Source organism: Bos mutus, chromosome 19 (assembly GCF_027580195.1).
Source record: "Bos mutus isolate GX-2022 chromosome 19, NWIPB_WYAK_1.1, whole genome shotgun sequence".
NCBI classification, from domain to species: domain Eukaryota; kingdom Metazoa; phylum Chordata; class Mammalia; order Artiodactyla; family Bovidae; genus Bos; species Bos mutus.
The window spans coordinates 21,742,462-21,757,428 of record NC_091635.1 but is presented as its reverse complement, the minus strand read 5'-3'; the positions used below and the strand labels follow the sequence as shown (position 1 = coordinate 21,757,428).

The window sequence follows — 14,967 nt, the reverse complement described above, 5'->3', positions numbered from 1 at the left end:
TGACTCTATTCCTTCTTTTGTTAGACGAACAGAATATTTGTTCCTGAGTCTGTATGACCGGGAGCAGAGGCCAAGGCCCTCTCTGGACTCTCTGAGGGACCCCACGTGGCCGGTCCAGCTCCAGGTGGGGGGACGTTGGCCTCGGGGTGTCACAGAGCAGGTGTGGGGCTCTGGCCTCAGAAGCAGTGTGGAGGACGTGCTCAGGCCCACGTGGCTCGGGACAGGTGCCTTCCCTCCACATCAGGGCCGCAGCGTCCTCCTGACAGGAAGAGACTCCAGTGTCACTGGTCTGAGCCGAGGTGCTTGCCTCAGTTTGCTCTGTGTGGGGGTTTTTACCCTTTGAGGAAAGAATGATTTTTTTAGTGTAGCTAAGCCATGCATGTCCCAGGAAGGTATAGACACCAGAAGTTGTAGCTCAATCCATGTGCTGCAGCCCCAATCTGGTGGGGTCGCAGGGGCTTCCTCTCCAGAGAGAGTGGCAGAGAGGTGATGTGATGTCCTGACCATCACACAGTTGGGGCCCTGGGCCAGCTTGCAGTTGGGTGTTATTGAAAGGTCCATCCTGGAGAAGTGTGTCCAGGCATGTGGTCCTGACCTGGAAGCCCCCAGGACAGAGGGTACCTCTTTTGGAGGCTCCTTGTCTGTGTTCCCTGGAGCCCCCCAGCCCTAGCCCTTGCCACTCAGGGGCTTCCCACCCTGTGCTGAGGACTTCAGTGGGACCAGAGGCTGAGGGGGAAGTCTCGGGGTCTTGTCCTCAGCCACAACTTACGGTTGTGGGGGAGGGGGTGCACCCGGCTGCTGGGCAGGCAGGGGTGTCCTCCACCGTCCAGCCCAGGTGGGCCACCCAGTCTTCTTGAGTCCTGACCAGTGAGCCCCTATGTGGTGCTGGCTGGTGGGAACCACCTAGGTCAGCCAGCTCACTGGCCCACAGGTGGTCCCAGGACTGTCACACCAGCCACCAGAGTGGTTTTTTAAAACACAGACGTGACTGTGTTCCTTACCTGCTTATTGAAACCCCACAAGCCTTGAGGAAAGTAGCTGCTCCTGTTCACTCTGTCACCGCCGGCCCAGCACACGCTTCCCTCCCATATGGCCTGGTTTGATGGTGGCTGTGCCCAGCAAACCTGACAAGGCTCTCAGACCCTAGCATCACCCAGCAGGAAACCTCTGGGCCATTGTCTGCGGCTCCTCTGTCGGCAGGGCTGAGCCCCTTGGGATTCCCTCCAGGGACCGCGGCTGAGCAGGAAAAGAACATAATGACAGCAGGGGCTGGGCCTGGTGGTGGGGGCCCCACCTGACCACTGTCTCCGGCCCCTGCAGCTCGCTGCCGCAGGTGAAGGCCCGGAGCAGCTCCCCCTCAGAGACGAGGCCGCTGGAGAAGCAGGACGGGGAGCTTGGGGAGCCCGACCCTGAGCAGAGGAGGAGCCGTGCACGTGAGCGCAGGCGCGAGGGCCGCTCCAAGACCTTCGACTGGGCCGAGTTCCGCCCTATCCAGCAGGCCTTGGCCCAGGAGAGGGCCGGTGGCCCTCGGGCCGAGGTGGAGCCCGGGGAGCTGGAGCGGGAGCGCGCACGTCGGCGGGAGGAGCGGCGCAAGCGCTTTGGGACGCCTGACGTGGAGGGGCCCAGTGCAGACGATGTGTCCCTGCGCATGGAGGTTGACCGGGGCATGGGGCCGCCCACAGCTGCGGAGCTCAGGACCCAAAATGTGCATGTGGAGATCGAGCAGCGCTGGCATCAGGTGGAGACCACCCCCCTCCGGGAGGAGAAGCAGGTGCCCATTGCCCCCCTGCACCTGTCCTCTGAAGACGGCAGCGACCGACTCTCCACGCCCGAGCTGACCTCGCTGCTGGAGAAGGAGGTAGCAGCCAGGACGGGTGGGCAGGCTGGCTGACTCCATGCAGCCCCCTTCCTTGGCCCCCTCTGTGCCCAACAGTGTAGGAGCCATGGGCCTAGGCCCAAGGGCTTGTAGATCCCTCAGCAAACCAGGCACACAGACAGGTCCCAGATAAGTACTGGGGGGAGGGCTGGGTCAGGGGGAGGTGCACACCAGGCTTTTTCATAGACAAGAGGGGTGGGTACTGCCATTGAGAGCCAGCGGTGCCAGAGGTGGGGTGTGTGTTTCACCTGCCCTGTTTCTGGGGCACACTGGCGGAGAGGACAGTGAACAGGCAGGCTCCTGTGTGGGCACAGCAGCCTTGCACCCTGGGTAAGCCCGGAGGGGTGTGCATGGCCGGCCTGCCTGCTGATTCCGATGTGCTCTTTACTTTGGGGTCTGATGAAACCATAGGCTGGGCCCTTGGCCTGCCTTCACTTCTCGTCTTATTTTGTTAGATTCATGAGGCTGGTATTTACCACTAGCATCAACATTTTTCTATGACTGTTAATACAATAATAGAGGCAAAACACAGTAAATTAACAGTCCCAAATCAGATTGCTCTAAACAGCTGGACTGCAGGTCAGCAGGCCACACACACTAGACTCTGAGACTGTTTCAGACAGCAGGGTTTGATACGAAGGTCCTTGTGCCAGTCAGCACAGCCTGCAGCTGGAAGGGGCAGGAGGTGATGGCTGGACTCACAGCTGCTAGGAACCACAGTGAGGGGCCGCTTGCTTCTTGAGGACCCATCCTCACCAACGTGATTTTATACAAAATCCATCATGTCCAGCTGGTCGAAGGGGGTTCTGTAGGAGCTGAGGTAGAGCCTTGACAAGGCCTGCCTGGAGCAGCACAGGCCTTTTTGGTCATGCTGAGGACACCCAAAGGACCCACTGGGCAGTCTTCCCTCAGACACAGGCATGGAGTCCTTGTTCCTGTAGGGCCTGGCCTGGTGCAGCCCCCAGCAGCTGGAAGCTAGTGGCGCCCGTGCTGACTCACAGCCTGAGCTGAACCGTTGGTGCAGTGTAGACCTGACAAGCGCACCTGCCGGCGAGCTCCGCCACGCTGGACCAGGAGGACCACAAGGGCCATGCCGCGCTGCTCCTGACCGCTGCTGCCGTCCCGGTTCACACGTGTGTCTTTTTGCCTGCAGTTGGAGCAGAGCCAGAAGGAAGCCTCAGACCTTCTGGAACAGAACCGACTGCTGCAGGACCAGCTGAGGGTGGCTCTGGGCCGGGAGCAGAGCGCCCGGGAGGGCTATGTGCTGCAGGTAGGGCTGAGGGGCTGCCACCCTCTGGGCACCCACGGGCTTCATGTGCAGGACCCAGGCAGGCTAGGAATGTGCAAAAACCAGTGCCAGGCTCCAGGGTCCTCTGTAGCAGGAGCAGGTGCTCTGGACAGTGTGCTGCTGCTGCTCATGTAACATTGGGAGAATCTGATGAACCCTCTACAGCTAAGGCTTTTTTGTTTTTTAATAAGATAACTCTGGTTGTCTTTCTCTTCAGCTCTCAAAGAGCCCAACATACATTTATTAATGAGTGTCACATGTTTGCAAGTCATTTCTAACTTCACAAGAACAGTGTTAGTCTCATTTTACAGAAGAAACTGAGGAACAGGCAAGTGCCTCCTTAGGATCAGCCTGTGGCAGAGCTAGGACTGGTCCCCTCCCCCGACCGTGTCTGTGCCCCACCCACAGGGCAGCCTGGGACTGTCTACTCGCCTGGCAGCCCCACTTCTTACTCTCTGCCGAGCCTGAGGTTTGAGGGGGAAACATGGCTGCCCAGTCCCGAGCCAAGAGTCCAGACCCATCGTCTCCCGCAGGTGTCTCTGTGTCAGAGTGCCAGTCACCAGGTGGTCTCAGGGAGCCGCAGGTGTCTCACCAGGCAGGAGGGCATCTGGGCAGGGCAGGCTGGTGTGAGCTGCGAGTCCTGCAGTGCTCCAGGCCCTACTCCAGTTCTGGGGTACAGCACTCCGCTGCCCCCCTTAGCAAATACGTGGTGGTGAGAGGTAACAGACAGATGAGCTCCAGGAAGAGCAAAGCAGGATGGTGGGACTGAGAACGTGAGTCTCGTCATCCAAGGCTGAGGGCGCCAGGTCCTGCACCCCGTCCCCCAGCACCAGGTTCCTTGTCTGTGTAGACCAAGACACGGTCCCAGAGGGCCCCCCGACTCTCCAGGCCCGAGTCGCTGTGGTACGTCTCTGCATTTGCAGACTGCAGCACAATGGTTTCCTTGGTCCGGTGGACCTTCGGGGCAGTCTGTCCTCCTGCCCCCTCTGCAACACCCTCTGGTGGACATTTTTTCTGCTTTGCTTTTTCCCGGCTTTGGCCTCCTCCCGAGGTGCCCCATGTGCCCTGGGCCCTCCTCCCAGCCTTCAGCCATGGTTGTTGCCATGCCCAGTTCAGACCCTGAGGCCCTGGGACCTGGTATGGGGGCACCCCTCTTTCCTGCACATGTCACTCCAGGACTTTCTGGGACATCTGTGCAGAGACCCTGCAGGTTTGGGGAGCACCTTTTAAAACCCCGGTTGGGCTGCTTGCCGACATCAGGCCGAGAAGATACTGGCAGCAGATTTTGCACATTGCTAACCTCAGAACCCACCTGTGTCTGACCCCAGGCCAGACATGTTAATACTTCCCTGCCAGGTCAGAGGGCGGTTATTCTTAACCTCCTCTGCTTTCACTGTGCTTATGATCTCAAGTCTGGGTGAGCGAGGAGGGCCTCTAGGGTTACGGGTGAGGACGGTAATGGTGGCGGGTGGGCACCGTGCTGCCAGCCGGGAGGAGGAGCTGGCACGTGTGGCCGTGGACTGTCTCTTAACTTACATAACTGAGTGTCACACCTGTGGCTTCCCCGCCAGCATACCTCGAGGGAGCCATGGGCAGGCCAGTTCTCAGGCTGAGCTGTTCTCACTCCCTTCGTGTTCTTGTTTTTTCCTCCGTTAATTAGTTCTGTGTATTTTGCATGCCTTTCAGTTTGAGGAGTTTCGTTTCAATTGTTTTATTTTCTGCACGCTTCACTTTGTTATTTTGAACTCCACAAAGGTTTGTTTGTTTTGTTAACTCTCACGTTTTTCTCCATGGTTTCCGTTCCCCCTCGTTTTGTCTTCTTGCAGGTAGAGGTTAGTTCTTCCTGTCACTGTGGAGGACGGGCGCCACCTCCCACACGAGTGTCTCGGATGTCACCTCACTGACGTCCACCAGCGGTGCCGCCCTTCCTTCTCCTGTCCCAGAAGGAAGGGGCAGCGTGTCGGGTGCTGCGCTCTTGTGGGGTTTGTGGTCTAGAGCCATGTGCCTTTTGTTTTGCAAAACAAATGATGCTCTGCTCTGCTCCTGCCCCCGCCTCCTGCCAGAGTCTCTCGTCCCGCAGTCTTCGTTTGCTTACCACTCTGCTCCATTATTCAGTTTTGTTTGGTTTATTTCTCCTAGAAGCTGTGCAGTTAGAGCTGTTTTGATGTTACTGTTCATGTTTTCTGTTTATCTGGAAACAGCTGCTTACCAAAAAATTGAGATGATTTGTTAGTTTTTTTTAAATGGGGAAAAAAAAATTGTGCAAAGGATAAAAGACAGACCCACAAAGGAGCCTTTCTGTGGTTGACCCTGGCCAGAGGTGTGACACTCAGAACTGGGAGGCCGAGTGTTACTAACACGTGTTTCATCGGTTTTTTTAAGACCGAAGTGGCCACCTCCCCGTCCGGCACCTGGCAGAGGCTCCACAGAGTCAACCAGGATCTGCACGGCGAGCTGGAGGCCCAGTGCCAGCGCCAGGAGCTCATCACACGGCAGATTCAGGCCCTGAAGCGCAGCTACGGGGAGGCCAAGGATGCGATCCGGCATCACGAGGCCGAGATCCGGAGCCTCCAGGTGCGGCTGGGCAACGCTGCCGCCGAGCTTGCCATCAAGGAGCAGGCGCTGGCCAAGCTCCAGGGCGAGCTGAAGCTGGAGAAGGACAAGGTGCGAGAGCAGCTGGAGGAGTGGCAGCAGAGCGAGGCCGCGCTCAGCGCCCAGCTGCGCACCAGCGAGCGAAAGCTCCAGAGCGCAGAGGCCCTGCTGCTGGGGAGGACTCAGGAGCTGCGGGACCTGGAACGGCAGCAGGCGCTGCAGCGGGACCGGCACAAGGAGGTACAGCAGTTGCAGGAGCGCATCACCGACCTCAGCCAGCAGCTGGGTGCCAGCGAGCGGGCCCAGAGGCTGATGGAGGAGAAACTGCAGAGGAACTATGAGCTGCTGCTGGGGAGCTGCGAGCGGGAGAAGCAGGAGCTATTGCGGAGCCTGGCGGAAGCAGAGGACAGGGCCCGCGCCTTCGAGGGGCGGCTGCAGGAGCACGAGCACCGGGTGGAGGCGCTGCAGGAGGAGAAGCTGAGCCCCGGGTCCGAGGGCAGCGAGGCAGTGCAGCGGCTGGAGGAGCAGCTGGAGATGAAGGAGGCCAGCATCCAGAAGCTGGCTGAGCATGTGCAGAGCCTGCGCGATGAGCGCGACCTGACGCAACAGCGCTTCCAAGAGCTGCTGGGCCGTGTCACCCTGTCCGATGGGGATGTAGCTGCACTGCAGGAGAAGCTGAGGGGAAGGGAGGCTGACTACCAGAGCCTGGAGCACTCCTTCAGGAGAGTGGCCGGCCAGCTCCAGGGCGCACACACGAGGCTCCAAGAGAAGGAGGAGGAGCTGCGGCGCCTGCAGGACGCACACGAGAAGGCGCTGGAGAGGGAGGGGCGGGGCCTGCAGCAGGCTGTGCTGGGGCCGTCCACCCTGGGGAGCAGCCTAGATGAGGCAGACGGGAAGCTCCAGGCAGAGGGAGAGATCGAACAGCGAGTGGCCACAGAGTCTTTGGAGGATGTTGAAGACAGCCTTGCTCGTGTGGGCCTGCAGTGCCAGACTGCTGTCATGCCTCCGGGCCTGCCCTGCTCGGGGCTGGAGGACGTGGCCCCAGGGGAGGAGGAGCTGGGGGACAGCAGCCCCAGCAGAGACGAGAGCACAGTGCCCCTGAGGTCGGAAGTGTCCTCAAAACCTGACCAGGGAGCACCTGGCATTAAAAGGCAAAGAATCCGATTCTCCACGATCCAGTGTCAGAAGTACACCCACCCTGACGGGTGCGAGAAGACCGGAGCCAGCAGTGTGTCCTCAGACACCAGTCAGGAGCGCTCACCCTCGGAGGAAAGTATGTCATCGGAGGCTACCCCCAGCTCACTCCCCATGCCCAGTGACCCAGACGCTTACCTGTCCATCATCCACTCCCTGGAGACCAAGCTCTACGTCACTGAGGAGAAGCTCAAAGGCGTGACAGCAAGGCTGGAGAGCCAGCAGGGCCAGAGCCAGGAAGCGCTGCTTGTGCTACACCAGCAGTGGGCTAGCACCGAGGCGCGGCTCTGTGAGCAGCTCCGAGCCAGCCTGCTCCAGGTCACCGCGCTGGCCGCCCAGCTGGAGCAGGAGAGACAGGCCAGGGCGGAGGCGGTCGAGAGCCATGTCGGGGAGCTCAGCGACTTCCAGGTGAAGAACAGCCAGGCCCTGGCTTGCCTGGAGAGCTGTCGAGAACAGCTGCGGTCCCTGCCAGGGGACGCAGGAGCGGGGTCCTTGGCTGGTCTGGAGAGCCTGCTCGTGGGTGCTGTCCAGGCCCTGCGTCCCCAGCCAGCTTCCACGGGGGAAACAGGCTTCTCGGAGGAGGAGAAGGCTCCATCCCAGCAGTTGCCACACATGCTGACACTGAGCGAGCAGGAGCAGCTGCAGCTTCTCTCTGAGCAGATAGCTCTGGAAGCCGCCCTCATAGACCAGATTGCAGACTCGCTACGGAACACAACGTCGGACGTGTCGCAAGTCTTCCTGGAGATCTCTCAGTCAGATCGGTGGCGGCTAGAGTCTGAAAGTGCTGTGGTCTGTCCGGGGGCCCCAGCAGATGCCTGGGCCAAGAAGGTGCTGGTGGATGGAGAGTTCTGGAGCCAGGTCGAGTCCCTGAGCCGGCACCTGGGCGGAGAGGCAGCCAGCGCCTTGGGAGGCAGGCAGCCGTGTGCCCGGCCAGCCCCAGCCCCTGCCCTGGCGGATGCCACATGGGTCAGGGCTGAGCTCAGTCTCGCCGCGTGCTCGATGAGGGAGTCCTTACACTGCAGGCTCCGGAGCGTCCAGGAGACCCTCCAGGGGACACAGGCGGCCCTGCAGCAGCACAAGTGCATGCTGCAGGAGGTCCTCGGGGCCTACCGGACCCCTGCCTTTGAGAGGGTGATGCAGCAGGTCTCGGAAGCCCTGCAGCTTCCACTGGGCACCAGAGACGGTGACCAGGTGTCCTGGGCCGGGCACCCGCCAGTAGAAGCACCAAGTCATCAGGGCCCAGCCGACTCCCTGGCTTGTCCCTTGTCCAGCCAGAGTTCTGGAGTCTTAGCTGCTATTCAGGAGGAGCTTGCCCTGCAGCTTAAAGATAAGGCCAGTCTCCTGGGGGAGATTTCTGCCTCCCTAACCTCGCTTCCCTCTGTGGAGGCACTTGGGGACTGTCGGAAGCTCCTGCAGGCATCCCAGCATCTCTCGCGCCGTGCTTGTCTGGGAGGCCTTGGCCAGTATTCTTCTTTATTAGTTCAGGATGCAATTCTTCAGGCTCAGGTGTGTTATGCAGCCTGCAGGATCCGGCTTGAGTATGAGAATGAGCTCCGGGGCTACAAAGAGTCCTGGCTGGGCCAGGGGGCCCCCTACCAGGGGCATGAGCAGGCCTTGGGGGCCCTGCAGGGGGAGTCCGAGCTTCTCCGCAAGCAGAAGGGCGAGTACTTGGACGAGATCGCCTTCACCCAAAGGGAGAATGTGGAGCTCCAGACCAAGGTCACCCAGCTGGACCAGCAGCAGAGGCATCTGGAGTTGGTGCATGGCGAGCACTGCGCGAGCCTGGCTGCCCCACCAGAGCAGTCCAAGGAGGAGGTGGTCCAAGTGGAGGGCCTGCTGCGGGCCGCATGTGGCGGGGTCTGGGGCCAGCCTGAAGCTGGGGCCAGGGCCGAGCAGGACCTGGGGGGGCGGCCTGTGGAGCAGGTGCAGGCCCTGGAGGCCAGGTTCCAGCTCAAGGTCCGGGAGCTCCAGACCATCCATGAGGAGGAGCTGCGGGCCCTGCAGGAGCACTACTCGCAGACCTTGCGGTGCCTGCAGGAGACTCTTTGCCACTACCAGAGCCACCCCCCTTGCGGCTCACTGGCCGAGGGCGAGGGCGAGGCCGAGTCCGTGGCGCGGCTGAGGGAGCGCGTCCGGGAGCTGGAGGCACAAGTGGACGTCCTGCGGGAGGAGCTGGAGCATCAGGACCCGGCGGGCGGCGTAGCCTCCCTGCAGGAGGAGCGCCAGAGGGACTTGGAGAGCCTCAAGGTCTCAGCGCGGAGCGGTCGGGGTGCAGCTGGGACAGGGTTCTCAGCTCCAAAGGCGCTGTTCCCCCTCGACCGCCTGTGGGCGTAGGGGGTCCCAGCAGAGCCCGGTGGGGGCCCCCCTCACCTCCAGGCCATGCAGACCTAGACTTGGCAAGGTTCCTCTCCTTCTAACTGTCCTGGGAGCGGAAAGCCGGGCTTGTCAAAGGACAGGGGTGTTTGCCACACAGTGTCAAGGGCCACTTCCCACCTCCACCCTCCCCAGGGGCCGCATCCAGTGGGGAGCCTTGTCTAGAATGGTGGTTCTCTCAAGGAGATGCAGCCTTCTTTTCTCCACAAGGTTAACACATCCATCCTGTTTCACACCCCCATTGGTGGGCAGGACGCCATGGCCCTGGCCTGTCCAGGTGACGTTCCCGGCCCTGGAGCATTCAGCTGTGTGGAGCTGCCTGGGCTTTGGGCTGCCTGCTCTTGGGCTTCTTACCACACGAATGCAGTAAACGCCAGGTTCCTCACATGTTCCCCTTCCTCTAGCCGGCACCACGTCCAGTGCTGAGGTGGCTCTGTGCTGCTGTGATAAGCACTTGGGCATTAGCAGGCACTTTGGCACCTGCCAGGCTGTTTGCACTGCCTTTTCCCAACTCAGTCCAAACCTTTTGAAAGCCATTCTGAATCCCAGGAGGTTTCAAGGTTTGATGGAAAGTGCTGCACGGTCCCGTGCGGTCAGGGCACACCAGCCTGGGTTTGAAAGTAACATCCCAGCTGCTTCCCCTGACACTCAGGGTCTGCGCAGTCAGCCTGAAGTCAGGAGGGAAGAAGCCCCTGTGCTGATGTGGGTGCATGCTGGGCCCCTGAGGGGATGTAGGCCAGGCTGAGGATTTGGGTAGCATTCTCTGTCCTGAGTTTGTTCTCGTTGGGTCCTCTGAGACATAGAAATTACAACCAAACTGCTTTCCTGGGTGCCGGGCTGACAGCAGTCACTTGAGGGAGACTGGAGTCTCTCCTGATAGCTGCAAGCTGGTGCCTTTTCTGGCACCTCTGCACAGTAGTCATTGAGGAACCGATTGACCCCAGGGTTCACTGTCTTAAAAGTTAGAATTGTGTTTACAGATTAACATATGCTCTCCAAGGAAGTACCTGAGTGTTTCTGTAAGAAGAGTTCTGACCCTTATCTTGAAATACTCTAAAACATTCCCATCAAACTATGACTTAGACCCTCCCCCGTGTGTTGACCGAGAGGCCATGCTGAACCAAAGCATGTGGGAGGGCAGCTCTGGGAGTCTCCAGGTGTCCAGGGGTGTGAGAGCTGCAAAGAGGAGACGGGCTCCATCTGGAAGCCACTGTGAGGAGGAATGCCCAGTGAGTGGTGGACAGCAGGTCTGTCTGCTCCTGTGGGAGTCAGACAGGTGCCCAGACACAGACTGAGTTCCTGGTATCCTTCCTGAATCCGGGCACAAGAAGATCCCCCAGATTTACATCAGAGGTGACGTGGCCACATTCTCGAAGCTCTGAAAGAGAACCGAGCAGCATGGTTCCTGCGCCTTACTTAGCGAAGCCCTCTCTTTTAGAGAGGTCCCAATGTGCCTCCATCCACAAAAGAGCTGCACAGACCAGCCCTGACGGCCACAGGCACACTCACCCATCCCGTGCAGGAGACTAACCTGATACGCCAGGCCTGGGGGATACAGAGTGGGTGTGTGGGGTAGTCGGACCACTTCTTAGCTCCCCAAGCCCACATCCAGGTCATAAACCAAGCCAGGCTGGAGCAAGGCTCAGACCAGGCCGGTGAGCGGTTCCGCCGTGACCTCGATGCGATGAGCAGAGGCGCCTGGTGATTAGCACCCCTCTTTGTACTCCTTCACAAGGAAAAGGAAATGTCCCACACCCTAATCTGATTCTTTCAGCGCATGCCTGAGAAGTTCAGTGACCATCTCAGAGTGGCCAGCTGGGCAGTGGCAGGGCTGGGCCCCCAGCTCCATGTTCTGGGTCACTGTCATTCACAGGGTCTCTCAGCTCCTGAGAGCTGACCAAGACTCATCTCTGTTCACAACTGTGCCCAACGCCCGGGGTATGGCGGTTCTGAGCACATCAGTGGTTAACTCAGACCAGGCATGCCAGCCTCTGCCCATGCTCTCTGTCGTCATCCTGTCAGGCCTACCTGCCAGACACTCCATAAAGGGCCTGGCTGGGCCGTTTTTAATTCCACGGCAGCCTCCTCCTGCCCACAGTACCAGCTCTTTGCAGAGAAATGGAACTCAACCACAGGAATCAGGCAGGACTCACCGGGTGAACACCCTTTTCTAACTGGGAGTGAGTTGGTGCCGGGCTCTGCTCCAGAGAGCAGCTTCCCGCCCGGGGGCCAGGCAGGGTGGGGCTGTGGTCCTCTCGGTCACAGTTTGCTCAGGGAGCTGAAGGGAAGTGGGTAAAGCCCCTTGTGCACCTTTCAGGCCACGTGCGAGCGGGGGTTTGCAGCCATGGAAGAGACGCACCAGAAGAAGATCGAGGACCTGCAGAGGCAGCACCAGCGGGAGCTGGAGAAACTGCGGGAGGAGAAGGACCGCCTCCTGGCTGAGGAGACCGCAGCCACCATCTCAGGTGGGAGTCGCTCTCCCCAAGCTGGGCACCAGCTCTAACACTTCTCCAGGGGGACGGCTGGCTTAAGGAGCCCTTCGGGAGCTCATCAGCCCCGAGCCAGTCACATCTGTGCACCGGAGGGGCTGTCTTCGTCTTGTCAGCCTCTGCTGGTGCTTCTCTGATAGCAGACACTTCTGCAGGGCCTTGGTCCGTCAGAGCCTGGAGAGTCAGCACCAAGCACTGGGTCTCGGCGGGCGTTCCCTCCTTTGTGTTCCACAACAGCTTTGGGTCTTGGCACCGAGAGAGAAGACAGGCCAACCCGAAAGTCTGCTTGTTCTATATTATATTGGACGTTTACGGAATCAGTTTTTTTTTTTTATTTAATATTAAAACCAAACCCCACCTGATCCTTTTGTCTGGGAGTTCCCAGGGAATCTTCCTGGCCCAACTGCCAACAGGCCAAGCCTCAGCAGTGCGGGATATCCCCTTCCTGTTGGTCTCGCCCCAAGCTGCTCAGTACTAAGGGCCACATCCTGTCCACAGCTATCGAAGCCATGAAGAACGCCCACCGCGAGGAGATGGAGCGGGAGCTGGAGAAGAGCCAGCGGTCCCAGATCAGCAGCGTCAACGCAGACGTTGAGGCCCTGCGGCGACAGTACCTGTGAGTTGGGCCGGCTGGCTGGGCGGGCTGTGCCTTCCGCCTGTCTCTGTACAAGCCTCTGAGACGTGGGTCCCGGCAGCGCGGGTGGAGGCCCAAGGCACTGAGCCCACTCGGAGCCTCCTGTTCAAGGCGCCCCACGCCACCCTGGCTGGCCCAGCACTGCTCTCACGGCCCAAGTGGTCCCATTACTGAGCTGAACAGAAGCCAATCAGTAAAACAGAGAGAGTAAGATGCAGCAGAAGAGGTCTTACACAGTCATATCTTAAGGACCCACCTGGGAGAGCCCTGGATCCCTTCTCTCCGTCAGCTGCCGCTGCTTCAAAAGCTGGGGGGTGGGAGTGCAGATGCGGCCACAACCCCCACGTCTTCAAACAGCACTCACTGCAGTGCTGTCTGCCGAGGCAGCAGGGGGAGGCGTGTCCACCCCACAGCTGCTGTTGAGCTCTGCCGTCAGGGGAACCAGCACCCCTGGGAGCTTTCCCCTCGGCCACCGCAGGCCATGCAGAGCCGCCTTCAGGGGGGCCGCATTCACGGCAGAGGTGGGTGGGCGGCGGCAGCAGCTCACCTCAGCTGGAGGGGGTCTGTAGCCTCTTGGCCTTGGTTTTCCACATCTGCGTAGAGCTGGTGTAGGCTGTCAGCCAGGGCCAGAAATGGCCCAGTTCTGACCTCTGCACCTCTGAAACAGCGCGTTTTGGGTGTGAGGGTGAGGCTCTCCCAACCCCGAACCCCAGGAGAGTTCAGACTACTGCGGGATGGACGGAGCCACTAGGCTGGGCACACACCTGCAGCTGTGACGGGGCACGGGGCTCTTGTGGCTGCCTGGCCTGGTGGTGTCCCATTGTCCCTTGAGTTCGTGAAGGGGATGCTGGGCCCAGGGCGTGGCCAGAGGAGTGAGCGGTGCCCTCTCCCCAGGGAGGAGCTGCAGTCCGTGCAGCGTGAGCTGGAGGTCCTCTCAGAGCAGTACTCGCAGAAGTGCCTGGAGAACGCCCACCTGGCCCAGGCTCTGGAGGCCGAGCGACAGGCCCTACGGCAGTGCCAGCGTGAGAACCAGGAGCTCAATGCCCACAACCAGGTGAGCCTCACGGGGCCCTGCTCTGCAGGCACCACCCGATGTCCGGCTTCACCAGGGTGTGGGCAGAAGTCACCGCCGCTGCTGGCTGCTAGCCTAGGGCTCTGTTTCTCGTCACTGTGTGGTTGGGGCCCAGGGCTTCATCCCCAAGGCTGGGACTGTGTTTAAACACCTCCCAGTCAAGACCATACAGTGCTCACATGGGATTTTGTCAGATTATTCTCTTAAAATATGCCTGCTGCTTAGAAAACTGGGGCACACTTAAAATATTTGCTGATGGAACAGCTCAAGGTAGGTCTAGTCTGAAGACAGCTGCTCTGTGTGCACTGGACCACTCATCCTCCCAAGGCACCGAGCAGACAGGCCTGTCAGCCTGGCCCCGGCTCGAGACCCTGGGGCCCGCAGCTGTTCACCTGGTCACTGCAGTCGCCCAAGGTGACCACCTGTCAGCTGGAGAGAAGGAACACGAAGTGAGGGCTGAGGGCAGCGAAAGGCCCCAGTCCTGTAGAGACGGGGACACGGAGCTGCTCAGCGCCGGCTGCGGTGACAGGGGGCTGGGAGCGCAGCTCCTGCCCGGGCAGCTCCGTGGAAACCTCTGGCCCGTGCACACGGCTTCTGCACAGGTGTCACAGCTCACATGCTCACTCAGACGCCCGGCTGCGCCGTGACCACAGCCCTAGGCAGCTCTGAGAGCAGCTTGTGGTTGTGTCGCTGTCTCCAGGAGCTGAACAACCGCCTGGCTGCAGAAATCTCACGGCTACGGACACTGCTGACTGGGGACGCCGGTGGCGAGGCCGCTGGTTCGCCCCTCACACAGGGCAAGGACGCCTACGAGTTAGAGGTATGGCTCAGAGCCAGGCCCTTCACCAGCTTGCGGCACACGAGTCGCACGTGGGACCAGGGGTGGCCCCAGCTTACGGGAAAACCCAAGTCACGCCAGGACACAGAGAACAGTTAGCCGCCAGACAGCATGGGACCTCTCGAGGCCCCAGGGACCTTTACATTTAACCCACCCTCACTCCCTTGCCCCTCTCCCTGGTTTCCACCACATCACAAGTGCTGACCTCCAAAACGGAACACTGAGCAGCTGCGTGACACTGCAGCTCCCTCATTTCTCTCTCTAGGTCTTGTTAAGGGTCAAGGAATCAGAAATTCAGTACCTGAAACAGGAGATCAGCTCCCTCAAGGACGAGTTACAGACAGCTTTGCGGGTAATGCACGTCCCATGAGGGCCTGGAGGGTGGGGCCACGTGGGTCGAGATCACACACACAGGCTCAAGTGCGTTCACTGTCAGGAGTGTTCTGGATGCTGGCCCTCGGGCGGGGCAGCGGACATGAGGGAGGGCAGTCCTGCCCCCGCCTGGCGGGGCCCAGGGCCCCAGCACACGGCCATTTCCTGCGGGTGCTCCTGGAGGCGGACTCACTTGGGGTGGCCAAGACCGGGGTTTCCAGCCTGAAGCACAGAGGTGC

General features: G+C 60.2%; 1 protein-coding gene across 11 annotated transcripts in view; it reads left to right on the top strand.

The window, feature by feature from the left end:
• MPRIP (myosin phosphatase Rho interacting protein) overlaps positions 1 to 14,967 on the top strand; it is a 92,875-nt gene that overhangs the window by 69,432 nt on the left and 8,476 nt on the right. For 9 of the 11 annotated variants that reach the window (XR_011467969.1, XM_070389649.1, XM_070389645.1 and 6 more), the window contains 8 exons: positions 1,321 to 1,858; positions 3,030 to 3,146; positions 5,547 to 9,197; positions 11,641 to 11,788; positions 12,311 to 12,428; positions 13,341 to 13,500; positions 14,219 to 14,338; positions 14,622 to 14,708. Coding sequence is in view for 10 of the 11 variants with exons in the window: in XM_070389649.1 (XP_070245750.1) it covers positions 1,321 to 1,858; positions 3,030 to 3,146; positions 5,547 to 9,197; positions 11,641 to 11,788; positions 12,311 to 12,428; positions 13,341 to 13,500; positions 14,219 to 14,338; positions 14,622 to 14,708 (4,939 nt within the window). In the remaining variant the exon portion in view is untranslated. The remainder of the gene's footprint in view (positions 1 to 1,320; positions 1,859 to 3,029; positions 3,147 to 5,546; positions 9,198 to 11,640; positions 11,789 to 12,310; positions 12,429 to 13,340; positions 13,501 to 14,218; positions 14,339 to 14,621; positions 14,709 to 14,967) is intronic. The other 2 variants (XM_070389651.1, XM_070389652.1) reach the window with 1 other exon arrangement.